The sequence below is a fragment of the Capricornis sumatraensis genome, chromosome 13 (assembly GCF_032405125.1).
Source record: "Capricornis sumatraensis isolate serow.1 chromosome 13, serow.2, whole genome shotgun sequence".
Taxonomy (NCBI): domain Eukaryota; kingdom Metazoa; phylum Chordata; class Mammalia; order Artiodactyla; family Bovidae; genus Capricornis; species Capricornis sumatraensis.
Genome location: NC_091081.1, coordinates 6,483,734 through 6,499,726, shown reverse-complemented (window position 1 = coordinate 6,499,726; position 15,993 = coordinate 6,483,734). Strand labels below are relative to the sequence as shown.

General features: G+C 35.3%; 1 protein-coding gene across 1 annotated transcript in view; it reads left to right on the top strand.

Annotated features, from left to right (window-relative positions):
• Positions 1-15,993, top strand: part of PHIP (pleckstrin homology domain interacting protein) — a 120,272-nt gene that overhangs the window by 62,305 nt on the left and 41,974 nt on the right. Inside the window, exons 16-20 of the mRNA XM_068985019.1 lie at positions 6,965-7,093; positions 8,183-8,408; positions 9,547-9,684; positions 10,439-10,622; positions 13,770-13,887. Of these exons, the coding sequence (XP_068841120.1) occupies positions 6,965-7,093; positions 8,183-8,408; positions 9,547-9,684; positions 10,439-10,622; positions 13,770-13,887 (795 nt within the window). The remainder of the gene's footprint in view (positions 1-6,964; positions 7,094-8,182; positions 8,409-9,546; positions 9,685-10,438; positions 10,623-13,769; positions 13,888-15,993) is intronic.

Sequence of the window (15,993 nt, the reverse complement as noted above, 5' to 3'; positions counted from 1 at the left end):
AAAATTTAAAAGAAAAATAGGTTGGTTGCTAGTGGTAGTATTTCAGGTATGAAATTGGATAGGTGGAAATCTGCTTTCATCAGTGAAATCATAATGAAATATTGTAGGAATGGGTAGTAAATTTGTGAAAGAAAATTATGTAAGACTTGGTGTTTTGTGATGATAAAAAGATCAGAGCTAGAGAGTAACAAAATTGAATGTGTGGAGAGTGTTGAGCTTATGTAATCTTGACAACAGTAATACTATTAATGGAAATAGAAAAGATGTGAAAGAAAACTGATATTTTCATATGCTGTGACATAGTGTTGGGCTATCTTTGTGTTAATGGACAGCCAGCGCTGGAGATAGACTACTTGGAAAGGCTAGTTGTAGAGAGAAAGAACTATGCTCTTCCATGTAGAACACTGTCTAACTCACAGAGACAGAGGTTTAAACGTTTAGAAGTACAGTTGACCCTTGAACAACATTGGCTTGAGCTGTGCAGGTCCACTTATGTGCAGATTTTTTCAGTCGTAAATACTACAGTGTACTACCCTAGAATCTGTGGTTAGTTGAATCCATACAGTGCAGACTGTTGGGATAGAGAAACTGCATATGCAGGGCTGCTATAAGTTATATGTGGATTTTTTGTGCAGAGGGTTGGCAGCCCTAATCTCCTTCATTGTCTAAGGGTCAACCCTTGAACATGTTTAGCAGAATGGGGAAGAGATTAGTCTCTAGAAAGTGTGTTGCAAAGACAGTATGCTATTACTGTGTCAGAGAGGCCAGAGGAAGAGAATAAATTTCAAGAAGGACTTGATTAACAGTTTTATTTCCTCAGAGAAATCAGAATGTGGGTAAACAAAATAGTGTTAAATTTGAAAATGAGTTATTTATTTTGGTAATATATTTTTCTTTTGGTGAATGTTAGAATTCCTCAAAATCTCCTTTATATGTTTACTGGTTTTATCAAGCCAGTTAAAACAGTTTTCTTTTTTATATTAACTTATTTATCTTGGAGCCATTTATTCTAAATAGCTATTTTTAATTTATATGTAATAATGTGAAAGTAAATATTTAGAAATGATCTTTTAAAGTAATTTGATACCTGGACCATTGGAGTGTGATTTTTTTCCCTTAAGATATATTATTTATTTACACTTAACTGTAGTAGTAGTAGTAGACTTCGCTGGTGGCTCAGATGGTAAAGTGTCTGTCTACAATGCAGGAGATCAGGGTTCAGTCCCTGGTTTGGGAAGATCCCCTGGAGAAGGAAATGGCAATTCACTCCAGTACTATTGCCTGGAAAATCCCATGGATAGAGGAGCCTGGTAGGGTACAGTCCATGGGGTCGCAAAGAGTCGGACACGACTAAGCAACTTCACTTTCACTTTCACTTTCATAGTAGTAGTTAGAAGGTGACCAAAGCATATTTTGATCATAGGTATGACAGTGTCTGTCTCCCGTATCTCATGCACATTCTTAATTAAGTTTATTCTTTTCTGGGTTGATAAGCTTTAAAGTTTCTTTAAACATAATGAAGGGATTTCTGCAGGTAAAAGTGAAAGTGAAGTTGCTCAGTCGTGTCCGACTCTTTGCGACCCCATAGACTGTAGCCTACCATAGACTGTAGCCTACAGGCTTCTCCATCCATGGGATTTTCCAGGCAAGAGTACTAGAGTGGATTGCCATTTCCTTCTCCATTTCTACAGGTAATTCTTAGCATAAGTTTAGTTTCTCAGCTGTTTGATTCTTGGGATATGAGTCTATCTCATAAAAGTATTAGGGTATTTTTAAAAATTCATAATTTTTAATTGAGTATTTTCTAGGCGAGATACTTGTTCTCTTCTAATCAATAGTATAGTTTTAAAAGTGATATATTTTAAAGTGAAAATGTTAGTTGCTCAGTTGTGTCTGACTCTTTGGAACCCCATGGACTGGAGCCTGCCAAGCTCCTCTGTCCATGGGATTTTCCAGGCAAGAAAACTGGAGTGGATTGCCATTTCCTTCTCCAGGTGATCTTCTTGACCCAGGAATTGAACCCGGGTCTCCTGCATTGCAGGCATATTCTTTTCCAACTGAGCAATGAGGGAAGTACTAGAGTGGGTAGCCATTCACTTCTACAGGGGATCTTCCCAACCCGGGGGTCGAACCTGGGTCTCCTGCATTGCAGGTGGATTGTTTACCATCTGAGCCACCCAAAAATTGACCCTGGTCATAGACTTGGGGTAATTCCATTAAGAAGATGATTCTGCCTAAGAAAGCCCATGTTTTAACCATCCTGATTGAGTTCCTTAGAAATTCATACTTCTTGTATTCATCTCTGTAGGTGTTCCTCACAGTTGATGTAACCTAGACCCTGTAATTTTAGTCTGCATCCTGGTGCTTTTAGCGTACCTCCTTTCCAGATTATCCAATTTTTCCAAAAGGCTTCTTGAAAATTAGATGTAAAGGACTTTAGAATTGGGTAGGACTCTAGTGATCATTTAAATGATCTCTGTCATTTCCCAGAGATACTAAGTGATGAACCCATTACTAGAGGAGAGGTCTTTTCATTCTTGGGCCTCACTCTTCTGTCTCCTTTAAATTTCATCTTTCTGCTTCACAATAATTGTGTTAGAAGTTATGGAGTGTATTCTGCCTTGAAAAGAGTATTAGTATTCTTCATTAAGGGCTTCCTGTTAACTCAGTGGTAAGAATCCACCTCTCCATGCAGGAGACTCGGATTCGCTCCCTGGGGCAGGTTGATCCTCTGGAGGAGTAAATGGCAACTCACCCATTCCAGTATTCTTGCCTGGGAAATCCCATGGACAGAGGAGCATGGAGGGCTACCGTCCAGGAATTGCAAAAGAGTCGGACACAACTTAGCAACTAAAACAACAACATTCTTCACGAAATATGACAGTTCTGTCATCATCAAAGCTCTTAATTCATAAGTTTTTATATCGATTTAATTTTTTCCAAGTTGAATATAAGCCTCTAACAAGATTGTGCTGCTCCTTTCTTGAAAATATTTCTAGAATTCTTCAGTCAGTATGAGAATTTTCCTACAAAGGAGTCATTTTAACTTCTGGTCTTTTCAACTTTTAACTTTAAAAAAGAACAAAATATCCTTATCATAGTTACTGAATATATTTTTCTATTTTTTTCAACTCCTATTCTTTAAGTTTTTGCATTAATAAGTAAACATTGTCTCATTGATTTTCTCAGCTTTCTTTATTGTGATTTAATAAGTATGAGTTTTATTGTGTGATCTTTGTTTACATGTGTCCCATAGTGTGTAGCAAGCATGCTTGATATTAGGGGAATAGTTGAAGCTATATTACACATCCACTATACTTCAATTAAAAAATATATTTAAGAAATAAAGTTAATGAATCTATCATAAAATTAAATGCTCAATAGGAGAGTAAGTCAACATAAAATTTAATATTACATATAACTTATTCTAGTACTTATAATCATGCTCTAATAAGTTTAAAAACAGAAAAGAAATAAAACCACCAAATTTTCAAAATAAGTAAAGTCGCTCAGTCGTTTCCGACTCTTTGCGACCCCATGGACTATAGCCTACCAGGCTCCTCCATCCGTGGGATTCTCCAGGCAAGAGTACTGGAGTGGGTTGCCATTTCCTTCTGCAGGCAGATGCTTTACCATCTGAGCCACAACGTCTGCCTGCAATGCGGGAGACCCGGGTTTGATCCCTGTGTTGGGAAGATCTCCTGGAGAAGGAAATGGCAACCCACTCCAGTATTCTTGCCTGGAGAATCCCACGGATGGAGGAGCCTGGTCGGCTATAGTCCATGGGGTTGCAAAGAGTCGGAAACGACTGAGCGACTTTACTCATTTTGAAAATTTGGTGGTTTTTTTTCTTTTCTGTTTTTAAACTTATTAGGACATGATTATAAGTACTAGAATAAGTTATACGTAATATTAAATTTTATGTTGACTTACTCTCCTATTGAGCATTTAATTTTATGATAGGTTCATTATTTCTTAAATATATTTTTTAATTGAAGTATAGTGGATGCATAATATAGCTTCATTTAACTTTATAGCTTTAATATGAAAAGAAAGGATACTTATTTTCTTCCATTTGATTTTTGAATGTAGGTCTCATTGATTTCTAGTTAAACATGCATATTCAAACACTGCCTTTATTATTAAATTTTTTCTTTAAGTATTCTTAATCATATACATTCTGACCCTGGTTTAGAAGAATCTGAAAAAAATTTCTTTTCAGAGAGAAGTATTGAACTATTTTTTGTGGTTGGCATAGTTAATCATAGTATAAATCATAAAAATAGCTAGGGTATATTTAGTTGTGTGTGTGTGTGTGTGTGTGTGTGTGTGTGTGTGTGTGTGTGTGCGCATTCCATCATGTCCAACTCTTTTGCGAGCCCATGGACTGTAGCCTGCCAGGCTCCTTTATCAGTGGAATTTCCCAGGCAAGAATACTGGAGTGGTTCGCCATTTCCTCCTCAGAGATTCTTCCAGACCCAGGGATCAAGCCTACATCTCTTTTGTCTCCTGCATTGGCAGGTGGATTCCTTAACCACTGCACCACCTGGGAAAGCCCTATTTAATTATTTAGGAAAATATTTTCCTACTTTGTATCAACTAGAAAGCCTGGACTGCATTTTGTAGTTAGGACTGTTTATTATCTGAGGACCTTTTCCTAAAGATAAATTTGGCATTTTAAATAAGATGGTGATGGGCACCTTTTCTAATTGGTTTGTAAGTAGAGCAAATCTATTTTCTTTAATGACTGGTTAATCCAAATAATGTACTTTGGAAATACAGTTTCATATTCTCCATAACTCTGGAGTTATACAGATGGCTTATCCCAAGAAAATCAGTACCATTGTGCCATATTCACAATGGCATGTGTTACTGTATAAGAAAACAGTGATCTTCAATAGGATTGCTATTTTTTTCTTTCCTTTTTTGAAAGTTCACCTCTCCCAAATATTCTTTTAGAGATATTCTGCTAACTGTAAACATTGGTAGATAGCACAGATATAGGGTTGATTAATCCTCGTGACAACTTCCCTCCAGACACCCCGAAAGGAAAATGTAGAGCAGGATTGCCTAAATGTTATATAAAGGATGCTATACTTAGGAGTGTCTGTCAGATACCCTTTAGCATTGCTGAGTCAGACTTGCAGATCTTTTCCTTCCTCTGTTCTACTGCATACTTAGATTTGGAAGCAATTATTATGTAAGATTTATAGAGTAGTTGGGGTTTTTGGTTTGGCCACAACACATAATCAAGACAGTTTTAATTCTTTGGTCTTGATTTTCTTATGTAAAATTCTATTTGGAGGTAAACTTTTGTTTGTGTGATTAGTTACTCATTTATAACAGCTCTTGTAACATTTGATTTCCCTAAACAGCACTGAAAAAGAGAGATGTGAATCCAGACATTTATACTTGTAGCCTTTCATGTTGTAGAAAATACAAAGCTGTCTGGCTGCCAACACACTTAGGTTGATTTGGAGAAGTAGTTCTTCTCTTTCTCAGTTTTGAGTAGTTTTAAAGTAGAGTTGGAATCAGTTCCTTCCTCTGTTAACTTATCCTCCAGGATTCTTCACAACCAGGAAATGATCCTGTTTCACTCATTCATTTTCTTGCTTTCATGTATATCTTTTAGTGTATTAGACATAGATTGTTTCACCAAGTTTCTTTCATGTGATTAAATTTTAAGGAAAGTTATTGCTTTTCTATTATTATCACCGTTTAAAACAGCATTAGTAAGCACCAGTGTCCTCATTCCTTCTTCTCAACAAGCCAGAGGAAAAACCAGTATTCTTTATGAGGTAAACCTGTTTGTTGTACTATGGAAACTTCTTAGGCAGAGCCCTTCCTTTTGGAACGTTTTCTTTTGACCAGAATGCAAACTTGCCTCGAGAAGTCAACTATTCTTCTGTGAGAAGTCAACTATTCTTCTGAGTTTTAATTTCACTCTGTACTTGGTGAACTATACATTCATCCCTATGCCATATTTTTAACACTACAGAAAATTACCACTTCTCTCTTTTCCAAGCATTTACTGGGATTTTGGGATATTACTAATAAAACTCAATTTGTTCTAGATCAGTGGATACCGGAACAGAGAGGAGGTATTTCTTACCTGATAATGTGTGTGTGTTCCGATTCTGCTAATCCAGAAATCCAGTCACATTTGTTGAAAATCATCCTTAGTTGTTATTTGTTAGGGAGTCAACTCCCTATTTTAGTTGTTTTCTGAAATTCAGTCCCTAGATGTGCTTTAGATAGGGTAGAATTTTTACTCTTTCAGAACACTGCTAAAGAAGTTTTCAACTGGAACATAGTCTGAAGAAGCACTGAGAGCAAAAAATTCAGAGTGGTGATTGGCCACCTCTGTTTGATTGACAGGTTGCAGGGAGAAACCCATTCGTTCTGGATTAATGGAACTGGAAAACAGAAAACAATTATCAGGTAAAAAAAACCTTTTCTTTAACCTTTGAAATTCACCATTTGAAAAATGAGTCAGACCATCAAGGGAGTTTATTACCAAAAAGAAAAAATTCGTGTCTTGTGAGCAGTGATCTCTGGCTATTACTTCAAGAGTTACAAAAATCACTACAGTTACTCCACATTGTCAGCCTTTGCTGAAACAGCTTGATTAAATACAGATAAGATGGACTCTTAAGGTGCAGTTACATTTTAAATCTGGGTTAAAGACATGAAGCAGAATTCTATGGGTGGGGGAGAATGGTGGTGTTCTATTTCCTGACTTGTGTCTGGTCTATGGATAAAGCTAATACATTGGTTTTCAAGGCTTTTAATCTGGCACTTTTCATGAATATTCACAAATTTTGTACTATACTGTGTTTTATCTTTACTTCAATAGGATATATACTTATATATCTTTTACCATAGAATTTTAGTAACAATAGTCACCAATCAGTTCTTTATATTTTAATGGCAGTTTTCTGATTGTTGGTTAAATGCATTTCAGATTGAAGGCCAAGGACATGGTGCAGTATTTGACTGCAAATGCTCTCCTGATGGTCAGCATTTTGCATGCACAGACTCTCATGGACATCTTTTAATTTTTGGCTTTGGCTCCAGTAGCAAATATGACAAGGTAGAGTATGATGATGCCTCTATATATCTACTCCTTATAATTGTTTGTTTGTTTGCTTTTAAGTCCATAGATGTGTAGGGGTTATATTTCATGGAGGGAAGTTATAATTTTTATATTTCAGAAAAAATAACTTTTTACTTAGCCAGCTAGAACAATCTAGATAGCAGTTCTTAGGTTGGAGTATATAAGATACATCTTTTGTGTGTGTGTGTGTGTGTGTGTGTGTGTGTGTGTATGTATGTATGTATATATATATATATGGGAGATGTTCATAGAGCGATTTGTTGAAATTATGTAAAATGTTTTTCTTATGTGGATAATATGCATTTATATGGGTACAGTTCTGTGGCTTTTATGTGGTTCTCAAAAAAATGTATGGCCTACTTTGATGGTAGCTAATTTTTAAAAAATATGGAAGATCCTATCTAAGATTAGTGACGAAAAGATTTAAATTGTTTATTTGTGGTAGAGTTGTTTAAAATGTTATAATAAAAATGGAAGTTCAGGTTTAAGAAGTTCCAAATTAAATGATAAAATTTTGAAGTTAGGTGTCTTAGTTATGAATTTTTATTTCAGAAATTTTAGAGATGTTAGTTTTTAATATTATTATATAAACCATGCTTACTGTATACTTATGGATTTTCTTAAATTGTATTAGTTTGGTTTCATTGAAGAGTTTAATTCAAAGAATAAATTGATTTTTCATTGTAAAAATACTAAATCAAATGACCATATGTAGTCATTTTAAAAACAAGATAAATCATGGTAGCTCTGGAAAAGTAAAGGTACTGTTGAAAGATTTATGCCTGGATTTAATTTTACCATCTAATTTCAAATTACGTTACTTTTAATGTTTTTTATGAATACAATCTCTTCCTGTTCAAGGGAAAATTCATAGTATCTACTTTTCTAATTATAAAATTTAATGCAGAAAGTACAGATACAGATTTATTTACAATTAATTCTAGAAAATATTATTCTTTTATATTGTTTAATACCATGATTTATATTTAAAATTTGCCTTCCATTAGAAATCTATAATGATAAAATTTTCTTTGTCCAATCTTTTATGGGTCTTTCTTTTTATAGATTGCAGATCAGATGTTCTTTCATAGTGATTATCGGCCCCTTATTCGTGATGCCAACAATTTTGTGTTAGATGAACAGACTCAGCAAGCACCTCATCTCATGCCACCGCCTTTTTTGGTTGATGTTGATGGTAATCCTCATCCATCAAGATATCAGAGATTAGTTCCTGGTCGTGAAAATTGCAGGGAGGAGCAGCTCATCCCTCAAATGGGGGTAACTTCCTCAGGTAAATGATCATTTGAATAGACATCCAAATTTTCCTTTTGAAATTTTTTAAAATGGCTAATTGGGTAGAACTTTGTTTTAATTGTTTTAAACAAATAAGTAAAATGATTTTTTATATTCTTTTAAAAGTTCTTTGAATGATACTTAAGTATTGTAAGACAGTTAAGGAACACTGGAGGTTTAATTAATTTGGGGCTGTATCTGTTTATAACCTTCTGGGGACTAATAGAGTAAATCTGTATTTGGTATGGGATGAGTCAGTTCATTTATTCATTTGGCAACATACAGTGTAAATCTCCTCTGTCCCTGACACTTGCTAAGCTGTGGTATTCAGTAATGAATTAAACAAATGCATTCCTTGTTCTTATGGAGTGAGATAGGTTTGTAAACAGTTATGAACAAATCTATAGTTAATCATGTTGAATGTTATTAAGGCGAATAATACAGTGTGGTGTGAGAGAGCAAATAAGACTAGATAGCCTATTCACATTGAAGATTGTTTTAAGAAGTGATCAACTTTTGAAAGTTTAAAAGCAAGATAGGAATGAAAAGTGTTGCTGTTTTGGAGGGTGGAAGTTAACATTAGTTGAAGATTCAAGTGGGAGTTGATGATTTTCTCATATGTTGACAATAAGAAATTTGTTGAATGAAGCGGTAAAGGTTTTTGAGAAAGTGGGTTATCAGGTTTGCCTTTTTTAAAAAGAAGATCTAAGATTAAATCCTTGTTTTGCCACTTAACTGGATATATGACTTTGAACAGTTACTTTGGTTTTCACTTTATAATACCACTGATTCTACTTTATAGATAACCACTTTATAGGTATTATTAGTTCTACTTTATAGACAAAGTGGAATTAATAATACCTATGGACTTGTGATATTGTAAGGATTTTGAGTACCTGAATCATAATAAACACTTAGTAAAAGTTACGTCATTGTTGTTATTTTTAATAAATTAAATTTGAAGGGGGTATGTTTCTTTTTTTTTTCTCCTTTTTTTCCTCTCTCTCCCTTATCACTTACAGTTATGCGTTTTAGGTCTTTTATTCAAGCAAAATTTGTGTTTAATTCTGGACTCAAAGTGAGGTTGATGAATGAAATGGTTTGAAGTATCCTTAGCATTTTTGTGATTTACATAGGACTGAATCAAGTTTTAAGTCAGCAAGCAAACCAGGAGATCAGCCCACTGGACAGTATGATTCAAAGACTACAGCAGGAGCAAGACCTGAGACGTTCTGGTGAAGCAGCTATCAGTAATACCAGCCGTTTAAGTAGAGGTACGGAGGGACTATTTTAAATGCAATGTTTAAAAAATTAAAACAGTCTAAACCTACAACACTAGAGAAACAATTTAACAAATATAGTAAATCCATGATATGAACTATTTGACTGCCAAAATAAGCATAATCATGCTTTTGAAGAATATTTAATGACCTAAGAAAGTATTCATAATATAAGGTTTCAAACTGTGGACAATGAGTTTTTTAATAGGTATATTTTTACAAATTTCTTGTAATGAACATGTTTAACTTAGAAAAATGTTAAAAATAAATTTCTTCAAATAAAGTTCTTGAATAAATTTCTTTGAGAGTAGAATACATTCAAAGCAACATTCTTGTACATCTCACCACCCTTATTGTTGTATATTGCTAAATTTTAGAGAAAATTTAAAGCAGATTTATGAACTATAAATGTCCTTGGGTTTGTCTGTTTTTGCTTCTTACCTGGTTTTCCCCAAAACATACAGTGGGCATTTTTTAAAAACAGTGATTTTACATCTTTGGAGATAGTAGTTATGATTCATAAACTTACCTGGCCAACTAAATAGCCTTTTTTTGTTTTCATTAAACTTTGCTTGTGGTTTAGTTCCTGATTCGGTAATTGGATTATTTGCCATAGTATGAAGTTTCATGTGAAAGATAGTATGGATTTTTTTTCTCCTGGTATTTTTTTTGGTTTGTTTGTTTCCTGTTATAAGCTAATGGAGAAATATCTCTAAATAGAGCTTTCTATATTAATTTTTGCTCTTAGGCTCTACAAGTTCTACCTCAGAGGTTCATTCACCACCTAATGTAGGACTAAGGCGTAGTGGTCAAATCGAAGGTGTACGGCAGATGCACAGTAATGCACCAAGAAGTGAAATAGCCACAGAGCGGGATCTTGTAGCTTGGAGTCGAAGGGTGGTAGTACCTGAGCTATCATCTGGTGTAGCCAGGTAAGGGGAGTTACGAATTTCAATGTACCTCAGTTGTTTGTATTCGTTTTGAGTTGGTCTTCAGAGTACCTTTCCAGCTCTAATTTGTCTTAGATTTGTCTGGAAAAGAGCTAATGTTTTAAACTATTCATGACTCTGGAGAAAAGTTAAATGTCAGTAAATGTCCCTTCCTAGGATGATTCAAGTAAATGACACTTAAGGGGGTAGGAGTTGTTAAAGTGAATGGGGGAATTATAAATTTGGCTTGAACAAATACATGAGATTTTACTGAGTAGCATATTTGAACTTTAGTTTGTCTTGCTTAATTGTATCTTAAAACACGTTTTATAAAGTTTGTTCAACTGAATTTTTTATGGATTTTACTAATCATTCACACCATGTCATTCACACGGAAAGTGAAAATATATTATTTATTGATAGGTTATTATTGATTTCTTTTTATATATTGAAAAATACATGTGTGTGTGCTCAGTGGCTTCAGTGATGTCTGATTCTTGCCACCCTATGGGCTGTAGGCCACCAGGTTCCTCTTGTCTGTATTTTTAAGGCAGTACTGGAGTGGGTTGCCATGCCCTCCTCCAGGAGAGCGCCCCAACCCAGGACTCACACCCACGTCTACTGCATCTCCTGCACTGGCAGGCGAGTTCCTTACCAGCTGAACCACTGGGGAAGCCCATTTAAAAGTATGCATGTAAAGTTGAAAAGTGTTGATTTAATGTAATCCTATTCTCAAGGTCATTGCTGTGAGAGAAGTTTATATCCAATTCCTTTTGATTCTTTAGTAATGAAATACTCATGAATGAGGTCCATTGGAACCCCAACTAATACTTACTGTATATTCTAATACTGTACTGTAATAAAAAAAGGATCAAATATGATTTTAGGATTATCTGGTTCTTAAGAGAGTAATTGTATAGTTAAAATATTTTTAATCTGATTATGCTTTTTTGATTGGATGATACTTCAATTTGTTTTAAGTTTTAGGATTATACACCTGAAGTTTAAATTTGAACCATAATTTTATCTGATGACAAACCCACTCAGATGTTCTTATTAAAAATTAATTCTTAGTGTATTTTTAGTTATATTCATGTCTACTTGTTAATTATAATGTTAAGGTTTGAATAGGGTACAGTGAGTCACACCCATCATTTTAAAAACAGATCTGACTATTTGAAAAATAACTCAGAAGAATAAAATAGGAAATTAGAATATTCTATTATTGATACAGCTGTGAAGAACATAACTTTTATCTGCATGAATGTTTGCTTCCTTATACTGAACTTCAGTACAGGTAGCACTGGGCCACGGTATTTCTCTCCATGTGAACAGTGGTTTGCTTCTTTAAAATGCAGAGCAGAATGTATACATTACAAACAGGCATAGCACTGGGCCATTCTAAAATGGATTTTCCTTCTAGAGCATCCTAGTGAAATTGGTTCACTCTTCCTACCACCAGCAATGCATGCCAAACAGTGCAGCCCCTCTGGAGCAGTTGGGCGTTTCTCTAGAAGCCTAGACTATCACAAGATCATTGATTGCACTCTTGGGAACTGACCCCAAAGAAATTAAACTTATTTTAACCCCAAAACCTCTACACAAATGTATAGCAGCTTTATTCCCAATAGCCCAAACCTGGGAATACCCTAGATGTCCTTCACTGAGTGTATAATCAAGCAAACTACAGTATATCCACACCATAGAATACGACTTCATTAAACAGAACCAGCCTGTTGGTACAAATCTTGATTGAGTCTTGAGGGCTTTATGCTGATAATGCAGTATTCCGTTTAGGGACTACTCTTGACATGTCAAAAGTATATAGAGAGAACAGACCAGTGGTTGCTAGACACTGAGGGGAGCAGGGGCTGAGGAGAGAAAAGCAAGGTGGATGTGATCATTAGCAGGGCACTCAAGGGAGCTTTGTGGTAATGAAAATGTTCTGTATCTTCACTGGGGCAATGGATACAGAAACCTGCACATGTGATAAACTTGGATAGAACTAAATACACACACACACACGAGTAGAATAAAAGTGGGTGATTCTGAATATCAGTGGGTTGTATTCAATATCCAGATCCAAGTTATGATGTTGTACTATAATTTTAGAAGATACCACCTTTGGAGGGCACTGGGTAGAGGATACAAAGAACCTCTCTGTATTATTTCTTAGAACTGTGTGTAAATGTACAATTATCTCAATAAAAAGTTTAATTGAAAAAACAAATGAAATTAAATCCAAGGCTGTTCTTTTCACAAGATTTAAGTTCATTCATTTCCATTCAGAATTCCAACCAGCTGCATTAGAGGTTCTGCAGTTAAGTATAAAATGACAGCATTAATTCACCCTGGTAATACAATATCAACATTATAGGGCACTTCCAAGTTTGAATATTAACTTCCTTCCAACTGTGTTAACTCCAGGGAAAAATTAAAGTTCAGAGATTAAATACCCTTGCAGTTCAGAAACTTAGAAGTTTTAAGGAATTAAAATTCTAAAAAAATTCTCTTGTCCTTCTGAGTTCAGGTTCTATGAAATTTAACTTCAGTCTGTTCCTCAAATTCAGCTTGATACCTGGATAGAGTTGAAGTGTTTTCAGTGACTGAGGCCTGACCTTCCTTTCATCGGAGAGAATGCAGTTCTTTCAGGGCTTCGGGAGTAATAGTAGATCTCCCTCAAAGATCTGTTGTGCCTCTGTTTGTTTGTTTGTAGATTCCAACTATCTCTGTGACACATTAAGATTATCACAGCATAAGCCCAACACTGTCATAATTAAATTCTGTTTGTAGATTCCAGCTATCTCTGTGACACATTAAGATTGTCACAGCATAAGCCCAACACTGTCATAATTAAATTCTGTTTTTAATGTTTGACAGTGTTCCTAGATCCGAAAACTTTATTTGCCAGTGACCATAGCAGAAGTGGTAGTATCAAGTTCAAGTGGACAGATTCTTTCTTTCCTACTGGAAAGACATCCAGTCATTTAATACTAAATGTCCAGAACTCACAGTCTTTGAATTGAAGCTCAGAAATCTTTATCACATCCCTAATATGAAAAGAAAACATTGATGCCTGACATTTCCTTTGGGGAGAAAGTGGTTACAAAAATTATAGATTAGGATATGTGGCTTTGAATTCTCTTTCAGTAGGCAAGAAGAATGGAGAACTGCAAAGGGAGAAGAAGAAATAAAGACTTACAGATCAGAAGAGAAGAGAAAACACTTGACAGTTCCAAAAGAGAATAAAATGCCCACTGTCTCAAAGGTAAATAGAGATTACTTTGATGCTTAATATTTGCTTCATTAACATAATGACCATTTAAAGGTGGTTTTGTAATTAAAGATGTGAACATTATAGATAGGCTATTTAATGAAATAAAGTTAACATAGTTAATTCTCAGTTATCTTTAGAGTATCTTTGAATCTTTATACATGTCATACTTTCTAGTGTACATTTGTCTCAAATTCCAATTGTAATATGCCTGTTAAATTCAATAAATTTATACCTTAACCCTAAGCAAGATCTTTTTTTAGTTTTGCCTTTGGTGGCACACTCTAAAACAGTGTTTTGGTTTAAATTTTTGTCTTTTTTATTTTTTTAACTGTTTCGCACCAATTTGTTATTGCAGATAATCGTCAGCTATGCTGCTATAAATAATAGTTCTCATTTTCTCCATTAAGAGAGGTAAATTGTCCCTCCTGGTTGCCCTGTTGGTTTTTTTTTGTCATCCTACTGTGGAAAAAATTTTCAGTCCAGTGGATTTCAGTTGGTTATGCCCTAATCTGGGGGAGAGATGGACTTAACTGCTGGAGTGTCAAAGGATGACTGGTCTCTTGACCCAGCTTTGTACTCCGTCCTCTTATCTGAGCTCCTCAGATGTTCTGAAGTAGTCTCCTTTATTATAACTCTGTCTTCTGTTTTGTAACCCTTCACAGAACTCAAGTAGTCCTTGCCACTTTATGTTTTCCTGTAGGTAAGAGTATCCTACCTTGGCAACAGTAGGACCCCGCCCTGCTAGAATTTCTGTTAGTATAATTTGAAATAATTTTTTATTTTTTAAGTTTTTTGTTGGTTGCGGTGGTGGTTGTTTTCATGGTGGCCAGAAAGCATACCTATTTTTAGTTTCCTTTCTTCTGACTCCAAAGATGTGAAGACATGAGTTCGTATAATGATTGTAAGCTATTGCTACCACTTTTATGGATAGGATATGGTAATTCTATAAAATTAAAAGGATGTGCTTATCTTTTAATAGTGGTTCTTCAAAGGCTTTTTTAGAAAGGAAAGGATTGATGTGAATGCATGTATATATGTGTGCATGCAGCTATTTATTGTCTCTGGTGGCAAACACTGAAATAACTTTAGTGTCTATTGGCAGAAGAAAGGATGTCATGACATATACATGGAATGTTATACAGTTTTTTTTTTAAAGAAGTTAGAGTTCACTCCATTGCTGTGGAGAAATACTCATGATGTATTTGTTCAGTGAAAGAAAGCAAGTGTAACAGTAATATTTATAACATGACCTCATTTTTTTTTTCACATTTTATGAGAATGGAGGAAGGTTTGAAAGCACTTACCATGCGACTAATAACATTGATAATCACAGATGTACACATTGTGAGATGCTACCTTACACCTCAGAGTTGCATTAATTTTTTTCTTCTAATAATAGAGGGTACTGACTGTGTAGGGGAGTTATATAAGTTAATGCAGAAAAACTGTTGAGAAAGCAGTTAGAAAGTTGATTTTGACAATAAGTATGGATGTGAGAGTTGGACTGTAAAGCAAGCTGAGCACCGAAGAACTGATGCTTTTGAACTGTGGTGTTGGAAAAGACTTGAGACTCCCTTGGACTGCAAGGAGATCCAACCAGTCCATCCTAAAGGAGATCAGTCCTGGGTGTTCATTGGAAGGACTGATGCTGAAGCTGAAACTCCAATACTTTGGCCACCTGATTCGAAGAGCTGACTCATTTGAAAAGACCCTGATGCTGGGAAAGATTGAGAGCAGGTGGAGAAGGGGACGACACAGGATGAGATGGTTGGCTACATCACCGACTCAATGGACATGAGTTTGAGTGGACTCCGAGAGTTGGTGATGGACAGGGAGGCCTGGTGTGCTGCGGTTCATGGGGTTGCAAAGAGTCAGACAATACTGAGCGACTGAACTGAACGTGGTCCCCGAATGAGAGTGTCTCAAAAATGTTTTTCTTAAATATTTATTTCCCTTTAGGGAAATGTATTTCTCTCTGATTTAAAAGCCTTGGTAGATGGTCAAGGTCTGGTATGATGCCCTCTGTGTTGGGAACTGAAGCTCTTCAAATTTTTCTGATTTTCTTGTGTGTGAATTTGACTTCTGGCCTCAAGATAG